Source organism: Macaca fascicularis, chromosome 6, assembly GCF_037993035.2.
Source record: "Macaca fascicularis isolate 582-1 chromosome 6, T2T-MFA8v1.1".
NCBI classification, from domain to species: Eukaryota; Metazoa; Chordata; class Mammalia; order Primates; family Cercopithecidae; genus Macaca; species Macaca fascicularis.
The window spans coordinates 102,173,748-102,188,593 of record NC_088380.1 but is presented as its reverse complement, the minus strand read 5'-3'; the positions used below and the strand labels follow the sequence as shown (position 1 = coordinate 102,188,593).

General features: G+C 45.4%; 1 protein-coding gene across 8 annotated transcripts in view; it reads right to left on the bottom strand.

Moving 5' to 3' along the window:
* LOC135971355 (SH3 domain and tetratricopeptide repeat-containing protein 1-like) overlaps positions 1–14,846 on the bottom strand; it is a 52,219-nt gene that overhangs the window by 14,205 nt on the left and 23,168 nt on the right. For 2 of the 8 annotated variants that reach the window (XM_073993934.1, XM_073993933.1), the window contains exon 1: positions 11,818–11,865. The exons of 4 other annotated variants lie outside the window; for them this stretch is intronic. In XM_073993934.1, coding sequence (XP_073850035.1) covers positions 11,818–11,854 — 37 coding nt within the window. In that variant the 5' untranslated portion in view covers positions 11,855–11,865. Of the gene's footprint in view, positions 1–11,471; positions 11,683–11,817; positions 11,866–14,846 lie in introns of those variants that run through there. 2 more of the 8 variants (XM_065546536.2, XM_065546539.2) reach the window with 2 other exon arrangements.

Below are 14,846 nucleotides of genomic sequence, written 5' to 3'. Positions count from 1 at the left end.
CACCACCAGCCCCTCCACCACCACCTATTACTTGATTAAATCCTCTCAACCCTCTGGTCCCAGACTAAGAGGCTTCCCTAACCCGGGGCCAAGTGCTGCCCCGCCATCACGCCACTCACCCTTTTGTGGCTTCTCTGGCCTAAAACTCACATTCCCATGCTCAGTCCCTGCCACCCGAGGACCCCACAAGCCCTATTTATGCGTGGGGCTGGCACACACTGCACAACGAGCTGCTTTTGCATGAACTGCTCTGCGGCTTCGGGCAATCACCCGCCCCGTGTCCTTTGTGAAGTGGGATGACAGGTGCGCAGCCTGCCAACACACCAAGCAGATAAGACGGGCACAAGAACCGGCGTTCAGGGCCTGGCTCATGGAGGGGCCCCAAGTCCCAGCTCAGCAGAGCCTGTCTTGATCCCAGGGTTATGGCTAGGGATTCCCAGCACGCAGGACTTTCCGTGCTCAAGGCAGCATGGTCCCTGGGCAAACTGGGAAGAGCTGGCTGCCCCAGTAGGGCAGAGGGCCTGGCCTTGCATGGGAACCGCCTGTCTCCAGGGCGCTTGCCAACATCTGCTGCTGGCCATGACTCAGCACTTTCGATGGTGGAAAAACCACCACTTGTTTCTGAATCACAAACCCCAGGTGTGCCCTGATGCGAGTGGCCCCGGAAGGTGAACAGGAGGAACCGGGGCACTCACTCTCCACATGGCCCATCTCCACAGCGACTGGAAGGGCCCACTCATAGTAGCCCTTGCCCTGCTGGGCCGGACCCTGGTGGGTGCAGAGGTGGCCCAGCTGCAGGAGCACGTGGGTGAAGTCCCGGCCACACTCCCTGCAGGGCAGCCTTGAGAACAGCCGCACGGCCTCCAGGAGGTGGTGCTGGGCCAGCCTGCTGGCACCCGCGTGCAGGCACAGGGTCCCGAAGTTGGCCAGCACCACTGCCTGGTTCCTCCGCTGGCCCAGGTCCTGAGCCGCCCGCAGGGTGCGGTAGTAGCCCTAGGCTGCCTGTCTCATCCGGCCCAGCAGGGCAAGGGCTACTATGCCTTCAGAGCCACGTCTCTCTCTTGTCATCTAACCCATTTAAACTCTCCTTTCAAACTATATGCCAGACCTAACCACTTCTCACCTTTCTCATCATTTCCAACCAGGTCCAGCCCTCATCACAGCGCTCTGGGTTACTGCAAAAGCCTCCCAATCGCCAGGCACAGTGGCTCATGCTTGTAATCCCAGTACTTTGGTAGGCCAAGGCAGGTGGATCATCAGAGGTCAGGAGTTCAAGACCAGCCTGGCCAACATGGTGAAACCCCTCTACTAAAAATACAAAAAATTAGCCAAGCATGGTGGTGGGTGCCTGTAATCCCAGCTATTCGGGAGGCTGAAGCAGGAGAATCACTTGAACACAGAAGGCAGAGGTTACAGTGAGCCGAGATCGTGCCATTGCACTCCAGCCTGGGTGACAAGAGCGAAACTCCATCTCAGAAGGTTTAAAAAAAAAAAAAAAAGCCTCCCAACCTACCTCTCTCCTTCCACCTTTCACCCTACCCTGCATTCTACCTTCCACTCTCAAACATTTCAGAAAAAAAAAAAATTATATCCACAGAGAGAGAAAGAGAAAGTACAAATGGGGTGAAATGTTTGGGGAATCTGAGGGAAGAGTATATGGGAATTCTCTGTACTATTTTTGCAACTTTTCCATAAGTCTGGATTATTTTGAATTCAAGAGTTAAACAAAGAAAAAACAAAAACCAAAACCAAAACAAAACACTATCTCCATTTGTGAATCCATCCTGTCTTTCCCCTGGCAACTGAAGGATGCTCTCAACTAAGCACATCTATTTTTTCATGAACACTAAAAGAATCCTTGCCTAGTTTTGACTTTCTGTGCTTGGCAGTAGAATTTCATATATGTGTGTGTGTACATATATGTGTGTGGTGTGTGTGTGTATATACAGAAAGGGAGAAATATATATGTGTGTATATATATAAATATATTGTAAATTTATACTGGTAATGTGTATATATATAAATATATGTGTGTGTTTAGATATATATAATACATACCCCATAGGCTGTCCTTAACCAGTTCTAAACTTAGTCGGAAAAACACATACCTAAGCAGAGAATTTCAAAATAATAAGATGAATATTTTGATAGAGGGATGTGTTGCTATGGAACATGCTGCTAAGACACAAAACCTCCTAGATGGGGCAAAGAATGAACGAAGTTTTGCACCTATAGGCACCCCCTCTGATATCCCCTCAAACGTTTATATTTATATGCATTTGCTTCCCCCAGGACCCCCGTTTCATAAGGGTTAGTCCTAGAGCCTAGCAAGTTCCTACTACAGCTGGCACACATATGCCATTCAAGAAACAGTGGCTGAGTGAATGACGAGTTAAGAACCATTTGTCAGCCAGTGCTCAGTAATACAAAATGCACTGGTATGCAAACTATATTTTTGTTGAAAGCAAGGGCAGGATCACAAATTATCTTTCCAGAGAAAGCAAACCTCAAAAGCTTCTTTACCCTACTAAAGCACGTTATAAGACGCTCCCCTTATATAAAAGAAAACCTCCTCATTCGTTATCAATGGCATGGAAACCTAATAAGCCTTCACCTCTGATGACATCTCTTCCATCCCCAGGGCTAGAAGAAGGAGGTTCTGGAAACCCTGGTAGTTGTGAAGGTGGCTCCCAGCTCTGACAGTCTTGAACCCTGCGGGTGCGGAGGTCACACAGCAGAAGAACAACAGAGGGAAGCATCATCAGGCTTTGAATATGTTTGAACCAGAGATGGCAAATAGGCTGCAGCCAACTGAAAACACCAGAGATTCATGGTGGCCACCTGAGGGGTTGTGCTCTTAAAAAACAAAAATAAAAATTAAAAATTAAAAAATTAAAAAAGGAAGGGGTCAAGAATCCATCAGGTCTGACTGAGATGTGTATCAGTGACTAACACCTCATATGGCAAAAGTACTCCGGTGCGCTTTGGGTACTCACAGCTTCAGCAGTATTCAAAGGCGTGTGCTTCCCTAAGACTAAGCCACGGGAATACCCCCAGCAACAATGCCAGGAGAAACGTCTAACATGGATTTGGCTAGAAATACAGTTGTCTTTAACAAATTAACACTGAATAAATCCTGACTTACTAGAGCCTGCGAGAATGACATTCTCAATAACAGTTATCACTACAATCTCCAAACATCTGCAATCCTGCAAGGAGGAACTGTGACAGCGCAGGCCACGTGTCCAGACGGCTTGCCAGACTGCCTGTCACAGAATAAAAGAAATGAAACCCCCCCTAAGAATGTCTTCACTCACATTTAGCCAGTTGTTCCTTTGTGTGCATCTCTTTGCTAAAATGGCCATTCTTCCCCACAGCCTGAAGTCATACGCTAAAATAAATGAGACTCACATGAAGCCAGAAACGTGCAGATGCCAAGGAAACCAACACAAACGAAATGGGCTGGAGAGTGTGGCCAGGAGGATGGTACTTCCCAGGAAGCAATTACTTCATCTCTGCCCATGAAGCAGGCAGCTGTCACTGTCCCCCAGGCCCACGCCAGCCACTCGAAGTAGGTTCTAACCAAACTACCTCCAACAATCAACATAAATACACCACACAATTGGCTTCTGAAAGGACACCTTGCAACCAACAAGAAACTGCTAGCACAGCTTTGAAAAACTGTGCAACTAAAATCCTTGGAAAGGGATCAACACTGCCACATTTTGACTCAAATACTGTTTCGTGGTAGCACTGCAATAATTCACTGAAACAAAAGAATGAATGAGGAACATTATATAAATGAATATAAAAGAATGAATGAAGAATGAACATTATATAAATGAATGTTTATATAGGAATCAGAGGAAGCATGACTAATCATTTAAAGAAATAGGTCAAGAAACTGCTAGGTTCAGATGCTACCGTGAGACACTGTCAGGGCCTTAGGCAAATTCACTTCTCTTGGTCCTGTTTCTAGGTTCATCAAAAATCAGCTTCGGATTAGGGAATCTGTTGCTTTCCAATGCCTTCCTTCTGCGATTCCAGCCCAGATTTTAGGACTGCTCTCCCACTTGGTATATGAAAGCACTTTCTATGTACAATAGCAAGAGTACATTTCTGTGTTGAATGCGGTTTGGGACCTACTCTATGAGGCAGAATATCATCATGTAATTTTAAGCATGACAACAAGGCACACTCTAGATAAGGATAACACATAAGGCATGGCCATACACCTGTGTGTGCCTGGCAGGGAGACGGGGAAGTCTCATTTAATGAAGCCGGGGTGCCTGTTGCACCTTAACATCCTCAGTCCACATCAAGTTCACAACGTCCTTCTGACATCAAACCACAGGTATCACATACTTTTCCATACTTTCCACCCAAGATTAAAATATGCAGAGCACACCGTGATAAAGACGCCTCCATCCCCAGCATGTGGGCTCACATTCTGTAGAATTACATACTTTCAGGGCAAAATGGTGACCAGGTTGTAGTGGCAAGCAAGACTGGGCTCCGTGGGGACAGCAGGCCCTGCAGCAGCCACCACTCCAGTTGCCACAGTCTGATGCAGCTGCAGAGAAGCTGTGGCTGAGGCCATTCACTTTGTGAGAGAACCGCACAGGAGGGAAAAGGTAGGGAAGGTAGGGAAGAGGGCAATGTCAGGCTTCTGAGCCCAAGCCAAGCCATCGCATCCCCTGTGACTTGCACATATATGCCCAGATGGCCTGAAGTAACTGAAGAATCACAAAAGAAGTGCAAATGCCCTGTCCGGCCTTAACTGATGACATTCCACCACAAAAGAAGTGAAAATGGCCGGTTCTTGCCTTAAGTGATGATATTATCTTGTGAAATTCCTTTTCCTGGCTCATCCTGGCTCAAAAAGCTCCCACACTGAGCACCTTGTGACCCCCACTCCTGCCCACCAGAGAACAACCCCCCTTTGACTGTAATTTTCCTTTACCTACCCAAATCCTATAAAATGGCCCCACCCTTATCTCCCTCCACTGACTCTCTTTTAGGACTCAGCCCGCCTGCACCCAGGTGATTAAAAAGCTTTATTGCTCACACAAAGCCTGTTTGGTGGTCTCTTCACACGGACGTACATGACAGGCAGGTGCAGAGCCAGGGAAGGATCTGTGATGAGACCAGAAAGGAATGCGCCTCCCTGTACACACACTCGGAGTTTATGACAATGTGGGTAGGGGGCTGAACTGGATGCCTGAGAACATTCCTCCAAGTTCCTTTGCTGATTTTCTAAATATTGGTGTAAACTCTGAACTCAGAAAATTTTTTTAAATCACTTCAATCAACATCTTTGTCTGGTGCTCAGCATCATCATGTCTACATGATTATCTAGAAAACCAACTTCGGTTCTAAGGCTCACGTCCTCCTACAGTGTCCCAGGGATTTTACAAGGGAATGCACCTCTCATTCGCATCAAGAACACACACAACTACCATTAAATAAATGCTTAATTTGCTTACACAATTTTTTAAACACCCAGATTTGAAATACAATAGAGAAGACAACTTTTTGATAGCTCTGCTTGCCAACTGGAGAAAATAACCTGCCATGATTTCTAACCAGTCAACCACCTGTCTTCCCTGGCTGCAGTAGGAGCAATCTTTCTGAGCTCAGGATTAAAAAGAACCTAGCTGGTTAAGGGACAGATAATCATCAGTTCTCAGCAGGCCTCCTGGGTCCCAAATCCCCATGTGATACGTGGAAGTAAAAAGCTATCAATGACCAAGCATCTGGACGCTTATCCCACCTTGCCATCTGCTTCTCCTGCCATGCAAATATAAAATTAATAAGCCTGCTATTAGAGAACAGAGTTGGTGCTGCATCTGTCTTCCTAAAATTACGGATAATTACCAGCCCACAATGGCTTCTAATCAGATTTGAGTGGTCCCTTAGACAGGAAGCTAAAGTGCCTCAGCCCTAAACTGAGAAGAAAACAGAAACTGGAATGTTCTAGGTTTGATTTTTTTCCCCCTTGTTCTAAAGTTGCTGTCCCCAAATCTCCTTCTACTGTCTTGTTTATAAAATGTATGAGAAACAGGGAAATTTAAAGACACTATAGAAATGGCCACTTTTTCTAGGTACAAACTTCGTCAACATGATTTTCAGCTGCTGGGCTTTTTCTCCACAAACTGTGAGCCTGGAGTACATTTTTCTCCCTCGTGGTTACACATTCAGAGTCAGGGAAAGTGGCTTTAGCAGTAAAGAGGGGAGTGCAGTGAGAAGTGACCGGGCACTGAGAAGGGCAGACAGGGACTCTACCTCGGTGGCCTGCAGCATTCCTGGGCCTCGGCCTTTACTTTTCTATCTGTACAAGGGATCTAAAGGCCCGTGATTCTAGGCCACGACAGCTCTTCATACACACATACGCAAATATCACACGCCTATGTGAAAAGCTGTGACACTTGGCTGATTTCCTGAAGAAGTTATCTTGTATCATTTCTACTCAAGTACTCCACCTCCTTCCAGACAAGTATCTGAGGATGATGGGCGATCCCACAGCAATGTGTGTAACCTCTCCTGCTTATGATCCCTGTTCACATAGCATTTTCCAAAAGCATTTGGTGTGAAGTGCCAGAAGAAAGAAGAAGAAGGTTCTTTTAGCCCATTCATTCATTCATTCATTCATTCAACAAATATTGACTGACTAACTACGTGCCAGGCACTGGTGATATAACAAGGAACATACATATTTTTGTAGGTAGAGACAGACAACCAAAAAGTATGTTAAAGAGTGATCAATGCTGTAGAGGAAAATACACCAGGAAACAGGAAAGAAGAATACCCCTAGCCACCCTACACTGGGGTGATGCTAGCGTTACAAAATGGAAACAGCGGCCGGGCACGGTGGCTCACACCTGTAATCTCAGCTCTTTGGGAGACTGAGGCAGGCAGATCATCTGAGTTCAGGAGTTCAAGATCAGCCTGACCAATACGGCGAAACTCTGTCTCTACTAAAAACATAAAAATTAGCTGGACGTGGTGGCACACACCTGTAATCCCAGTTACTCAGGAAGATGAGGCACAAGAATCACTTGAACCTGGGAGGCAGAGGTTGGAGTGAGCCGAGGTCGTGCCACTGCACTCCAGCCTGGGTGACAGAGCAAGACTCTGTCTCAAAAAAAGTAAAAATAAAAATAAAATGTAAACAGAGAATAAGATACCAAAAGAAAGAACGTGAACGATTAATTGTAACAAAAGCCTTTGTAAGCTGATACTTTCCTTCCTGGATCCTTTTACCTTACAAATGGAAAAAAACGGTGGGTAGGGGTAGCATCAAAATTATGGTGATGTTTTAAGATGGCTTTGGGTTTCAGATATCTGACAGCCATACTCATGTACTTCAAGGAGAAAGCTCTAGCTCTGTAAGCCATCTGGGCAATGGTTTAATGTCTTTTTTTTTTTTTTTTCCCCAGAGGATTTTTAAAGTACAGGAAAACGTGTGTGTTTATTTGGCTGCTCTGTGCCCGCACACGTGCAAACTGTGCTAACAGGTTTTTCCATGTTTTGCTGAATTTGCCAGCTTGCCATAAACAGGCTTCCATGTCTTAATTGTCTATAAATAGCACGAACACACAAAAATGCAAATCAAGACAAGCTGTCCCTTCAACTGCTGCTGCCATGATGACAGCGAGCGACAATTGGCCAAATCAATACATGGAGACTGAAGCTGTCCGGCAGAGAGCACAGGGCCGACTGCTTTTCCCATAGCATTTAAAGAAACAAGCGGAAACAGCTCTCCACACAGGACAGACACGTCCTTTGTTCTTTGAATAAATGCTGCCAATGCCCAAAATACTTTCTCCATCACACTATCTATATGGAATTCAAGTTCCTTCCAATACCATGAGTAACACCAGTGATAGACTATGTTTAGCCATAATGACCCATTAGCATTCTTTTTCCTCTAAAATGTTGAAATAATAACATTGAGTGTGCACTCACGAGGTGCCAGGCTCTGAGTTTGATCTCGTTTAGTTCTCATTGAAATCCGGTAAGATCAGTACCATATTCTCTCATTTTTCATAGATGAGGAAACTGAGTCATAGAAAGGCTAAGTAAGTTGTCCATGGTCACAGGTTATTTAGGAACTTTTCTCCAAACTTTCAAAAGTTAACTACTGCCACTATTACTAATGGGTTTCTGTTTGTTTGTTTTTCTTTTTTTTTTTTTTTGAGACAGGGTCTTGCTCTGACCAGACTGGAGTGCAGTGGCGTAATGATGTTTCACTGCAGCCTCGACTTCCCGGGCTCAAGTGATTCTCGCACCTCAGCCTCTCCAGTAGCTGGGATTACAGGCATGAGCCACCACACCTGGCTAATTTTTTAATTTTTATTTTTTGTAGGGATGGGGTTTCACCATGTTGCCCAGACTGGTTCCGAACTCTGGGCTCAAGAGATCCTCCCAGGTCGGCCTCCCAAAGTGCTGGGATTACAGGTGTAAACCACTGTGCACAGCCCTACAAATGCGACTTGTACAAAGTCAGAGCAGTGAGCAGGAAGAGAACAGAGACTTCAGTGAGTCTCCTGGCTGTTGCAACACCATATCCCTCCTCCATACCGTAATGTGTCTACACCCACCAAGCTCCTAGATGTTGAAGGCAGGCCAGCTCAGAGCCGAAACAGCAGTAAAGAAAGAGAAGATGCAGACATGCGTCTTGATTTCAGTTCGAGCGTGCGTCTCTCCCCTGCAGCTGCACAGGCAGAAACCAGGGGCCTGAGTCTGAGGCAGTGTGTTTGGTTCCTGGCAGGTAATCTTTTGGGAGACCATCCCATACAATTAGTGTTACACTTCTCAAAAAGGAAGTGAGACTTTTATAGAAAAATCGATTCCATTTGGGAGAAAGGTCTAATAAAACTACAAAAGGATAATTCAACAACAAATTAAATTCATCTGTCCAAACTGAAATCCCAAAGCCCTCTGGGCACACAGCTGCTTTTCTGAGCTGAAATTCAGCTCCAGCTAAGAAACAGGTCAACTTTTCTAAAAAGATTCTTTTTCACAAGCCTTCAATAAAAATTCCTTTCCCTCACTTGTCATTTTCCAGATTTAATGGCTCCGTTGGCCTTCCTCTTATTTAGGCCATGAGCACTGACTGCATGTCTGCTACGGCTGGGACTCCAAGGGAGGCACCCTAGGGAACACAGATGACGGCAGCACAGCGACACCCTCAAGGAGCACACACGGGGAAGGCAAGATGATACCATGGCAGCCTTCAAACAGAAAAGAACTTGGCCTCCATACCCCGTCTCATTTCTAGAAAACAACGATGCTGAGTCAGTAACATTTACCGAACAGCCTGCAGTGTGAAGGCAGGCACGAGGGGGCTCCATGCGGGGAAGAGCACCTTCAGAAGGGGGCATGCAAGCAACGTGCAGGCAGGAGACACTCCCACTCACAAGGGCCAGCCTGGGGGCCTGCAGAAATGCCCATGCATCTGGGAGGAGGGAGAGAGGACAAGATACTTAAATGCTCTAAAATGAATAGAAGCATCCCAAGAACCTCCCCCAAAATGGGGCAGGGATTTACGAAAGACCAAACCGAGCATGCGCAGTTACCTGAGCATAGCGCCACCAGAGCGAGCTATCAAGGAAGAAACAGGGTCACTAGAAGCCTGAGCCTCTACTCCCAGCTCTGCAACTCATTCACCCTATGACCTTGGTGAAGGCTCTTAGCTTCTGTGAGCCACAAGAGAATCACGGGAAAACAGAAGATATGAAAACTGCTCTGCCTTTTTCACAGAACTGCTGAGGGAATAAAATCAGATAATGGATTTTTAAATTCTCTGTGAATTACGAAGCAAAATACAAACGTATGAAATCATTCTTACCATTAATAACAGCACTGTAAAATTAAGAGCAGAGTTAAGACAACAGCATTTTCCACCCCCCGACTCCCGAGAGAAATAGTGAGTCCAGCTGATGTATTTGGGCAACCCCAGTATCTAGGCTTTGAGAGCCTCAAACAGCTCAGGAACTCTGACAGTATCACTCCAGCCCAGTGCTCATTAAGTTCTCCAAGACAGCCACTGACATAAAATACTACAGCTTTTTCAGCTGGGCTTGAAGCCCTCCTCCAAGCTCACAGCACAGCTAAACAATGAAGAAGAGGTTTTCTGCTACTAGGCTCAAAAGCTGGCTTTTGTAGATTCCCATAGAAAGAACATTCAAGGCCAGGCGTGGTGGCTCATGCCTGTAATCCCAGCAATTTGGGAAGCCGAGGCAAGAGGATCACCTGAGGTCAGAAGATCAAGAACAGCCTGGCCAATATGGCGAAGCCCCGTCTGTACTAAAAATACAAAAATTAGCCGGGCATGCTGGCGGGCACCTGTAATCCCAGCTACTCGGGAGGCTGAGGCAGGAAAATCGCTTGAACTCAGGAGGCCGAGGTTGCAGTGAGCTGAGATCACGCCACTGCACTCCAGCCTGAGGGACAAGAGCGAAACTCCATCTCTAAGAAAAAAAAAATAAAGAAAGAGCATTCTTTTTTGCTGATGTTTAATTTCCTGTGCTTAATACAGAGAAATCATACAACACTGAAATCCTGAAAAACATATCATAAAAAGCATTTAGTGACTGAAAAGACATTCAATATAACCTGTAACAGTGAGTTCCCCTCCTCTTTCCAGCGAGCTCCACTAATGCTGTGACCCTTAACAATGCTTTCACTAACACAGAGAAAATTTAATAGGACCGCTTACCCCTCTCAGCTGACAGCTAAACCAGTGCTTCTCCCTGGGCTCACTAAAGATTGCCTTTACCTAAAACCAGGCTGCAATGACCCTGTAGATGTTGACTAACAATTTCAAAATTCCCATATTCTTTGTCCACTCCTAAGGAAGGTGAACTGAAGCCAGGTGTCTCCAAGTCAGAACTAACAGAGGCCGTAAACATCAATGGCCCATCCCCTTCTTTGACAACCAGGGGATCTAAAGCTGAGATTATGGAAGAAAACAGCCTGCTTAGGAACAAAGCGGAAACCAAAGCCTAGTCACTTAACCTCTGGTCCAGAAATCCTGTGACAATCCAGCACCCATATAGGATGAGTCTCCCTAACCAGAAACTCCGAAATCCACAACTTTTTGAGTGCCGACGTGACGCTCAAAGAAATGTTGATTGGAGCAGCTCAGATGCTGGATTTTTGAATTCAGGATGCTCAACCAGCAAGTGCAATACAAATATTCAAAAATCCAAAAATGCAAAAAAATCTGAGACACTTCTGATTCCAAGCAGTTTGGATGAGGGATATTCAACCTGCATTTTTTTTTTTCCTCTAATGAAGGAAATTAAAAATGAGGACCGAGCAAAGTCATTCAACCCATACTAAAGTCATTCAATAGTTTAATTAGTACCCATTTAAAGTTAAGTGCTACCCGCAGATATTTAAAAGGATGAACACATACATGCCTATAATCCCAGAACTTTGGAAGGCCGAGATGGGAGGATCACCTGATGTCAGGAGTTCAAGACCAGCACGGCTAGCATGGTGAAACTCCATCTCTACTAAAAATGCAAAAATTAACCAGGCATGGTGGTGCACACCTGTTATCCCAGCTACTCGGGGGGCTGAAGCACGAGAATCGCTTGAACCTGGGGGGAGCACGTTGCAGTGAGCCAAGATCACACCACTGTACTCCAGCCTGGATGACAAAGCAAGACTCTGTCTCAAAAAAAAAAAAAAGAAAAAAGAAAATTAATTTAAATTGTGTTTTCACATGCAGCCCATGTTCCCATAACACAAGCCCTGCTCTGTGCTCCAAGGGCACACAGGGTGCCCCTTTATCTTAATACTCACCATATTCCATGGCAGCCATTGGCACATGTCTGTCCATCACACTAGACTTCCTGTGCATGAGGCAGGGATCATATATTATTACCTTTCTGTCCCCAATGTCTGGCCTAGAAGACACTCAGTAAATGATTACTGAACTAAGTCAGTTACTAAGACATGTTAAACTTGTATTAACAAAAATGTCTGGCCTAGAAGACACTCAGTAAATGATTACTGAACTGAGTCAGTTACTGAGACATGTTAAACTTGTATTAACAAAAATGTCTGGCCTAGAAGACACTCAGTAAATGATTACTGAACTAAGTCAGTTACTAAGACATGTTAAACTTGTATTAACAAAATTAATTCAATAAGTTTGCCAATGCAGCGTTCATACCACACAGCTTAAATCTCAACCTGCGGATTTATCTTGTGTTCTGCTAGATTATCACCTATTAACATTCAGGAGGCACCTAGTATGTGCTAGGCATTACTAATTGCTGGGGACCTAGCAGTGACAAAACAACATTCCTTGTTCGAAGAGGAGTTCTAATAGAAAGAGGAATAGAAGGAACAGGCTAGATTGATGAGAGAGCTAAGAAAAGGACAGGCTGCCATGGGAAGCACCTGGTCTTGTCTGGATGGTACATAGTTAACGAAGTCTGAGTGCTTCATATGGCATAAGATCATCTCCTCCAAAGAAGCGAATGAAGCTTTGATTCCCCAGTACCGGAAGTCACCATAAAGATGCACACAGCCACATGCTTAGTGTAGGAAGTGAAACCAACCAACCAAACAAAGCTCCAACTTCCAGAGGCAACAGTCCAATTATGAAATCCTCTGGCTACGTTCAATTGAAATTCAAGGTATTCAAGAGGCTAATATTTAAGTGATAAATTAACCCAACCACTTAAAACTAAACTAGTCTTTGGTTCAAGGCGTAAGGGTATATACTACCTTTACAAATTTATTAGCTCTTAATATTTACATTTAAATATGATGATGATGGTGTAATAATAACTTTACTGAGTAGTTACTATGTGTTAGGCACCAAACTAAGCACTTTACACACACATTTGCACAATCCTGTGAGATGATAATGACTCCTTGTCATCCCATTTCATAGCTGAAAGTCAGGTTTATATAAGCTTAAAAACTTGCCCCAGATGACACAGCTAGTTAGCAAGACGCAGGCAGCCTGACTCCATAGGCCTTGTTTAAAGAAGGAATATTTATAAACTGTCCAGCACAGCAGTGGTACAAACAAGAGTTCAATAAATGCCTAAAGAGTACTTCATACCCAAAATTGTTTCCCGCCAATCAAACTACACTTACTCTGGTTCTGCATAACCAACTGTCAAATCATTGTTCCATGAAGAAAAGGTGGAACGGGTAGAGATCAGAATAGAGTGAATAACTGGTAAATATACTTCATGGCAGGTAGTAACAGGAGGTGGCATTTAGGCTATTTCCACATTTGTTTGCATAACACTTTTTTTCACAGTTCTAAAGCACAAGAACCATTCTAAGCTGGTGAAAGCATAAGGCATGTCTATGATCCAGGACTCCAATTCACTGTGGATCAGTGGATCTCAACCTTTATGGTATATCGGTTTTTAACAGCACTATAGCTGCCCAGGCTCCATTCCTGCAGATTCTATTTCAACTGGTCTGGAGTAAGCACGCATGCTTTTTTCACAGCCCCCCAGATGCAGCTAGGTTTGCAAACCACTATCCAAGATGTTCTCACACTTCCGCTCAGTTCAACACACACTCACTGAGATTCTAAGCACTACGAATCGGGCTAAGTTAACAAGTCAGGCTCGACTCCCTAATAATATTGGCAAAGAAACCAATATCAGAGATTTATTCCAGTCCAAACCAAATAAATTGCCGGGTGAAAAAAATGCCCAGGCAAAGTTTGCCACACAAAACAACTTCCTGTATCTTCCCGGTCCGTAGCCTAGAGACTGACTCTGAGCCATGAGAATTCAGAATCAGGGGAAAATGCCAGTCTGAGGCATCTGCCACACTCCTAACACACCCCCAAAAGCGCCCAGCTACATTTCACATCCACTGTCCTAACAGGGGTCGAAATAGGGAAGAGCAGTGCAATACAGAAAACAGAGCCTGCTGGGTGCCAAAAGGCTGGGGAATTCCAGTCCTAGCCCTGCTACCAATCGGTCTGGTCACTTCTCTCTGGTCCTGGTGTGGCCAACAGTTACGCGAGAGGGTGAGGCATAAAACCACAGATGTCAGGCAAGCTCCAGAATCCAAAATACATAGAAATTAAAAAGCATTAAGGTGATATCAAGGAATATATGCCATCAACCAGAAAAGTAACTGAAGTATTCCTTTTCCCATTCATAAGAAATCAAATGTGGAAGCAGAAAACTGAGCAATCAGCCTACCAAGTTGACTGGGGCAACAGAATACACTCAGGGATTCTGTTCAAAACAGCGGGGGTGACAGGCCAAAAGGAGAATGGCAGAGCGTCCCTCTCTCCTCTGTCCACCCATGCCACCAGCACGTGAGTGCGTCCACACGCAGCGCCCAGTCTCCTGTTCCACTGACGCCAGCGTCCACTCATCGCAAGCCTACTAAGTGCCACATCTGCTATGATGCTCCCTCATCTCATCACCATAGACATCCCTGCTGGAGGTGAGTATGTGACAGACGAAAATCACGGAGGCCTAGGGAGGTTGAGACCTGCATTCCCACTGCGGTGAGGGCGTGCTTGAGAGGGACCCCACGGCTGGGCTCTCCATGCTGCTCTCCTCAGTAACCACTCCCAGAGCAGAGCAGCGAGGGGGAATTTTCTTCCTCTCACTATTTTCAGCCCCTTGGCTGACCCAGCATTCCCCAGAAAGCTATCGAGTCCTGACAGCTCTGAGGCCACAAAGCCATAAACGCAGGGGACACACAGCCCATCTGTCTCTAACGGGTCTTTTACTTGTCATGCTGGTCATTTCTAAGAGCAGATGGGTTAAGAAAGACGTGGCAGGTTACCACGAAATGACCCCTCCACTCCTCCGTGGGGGAAGGCTGACTAG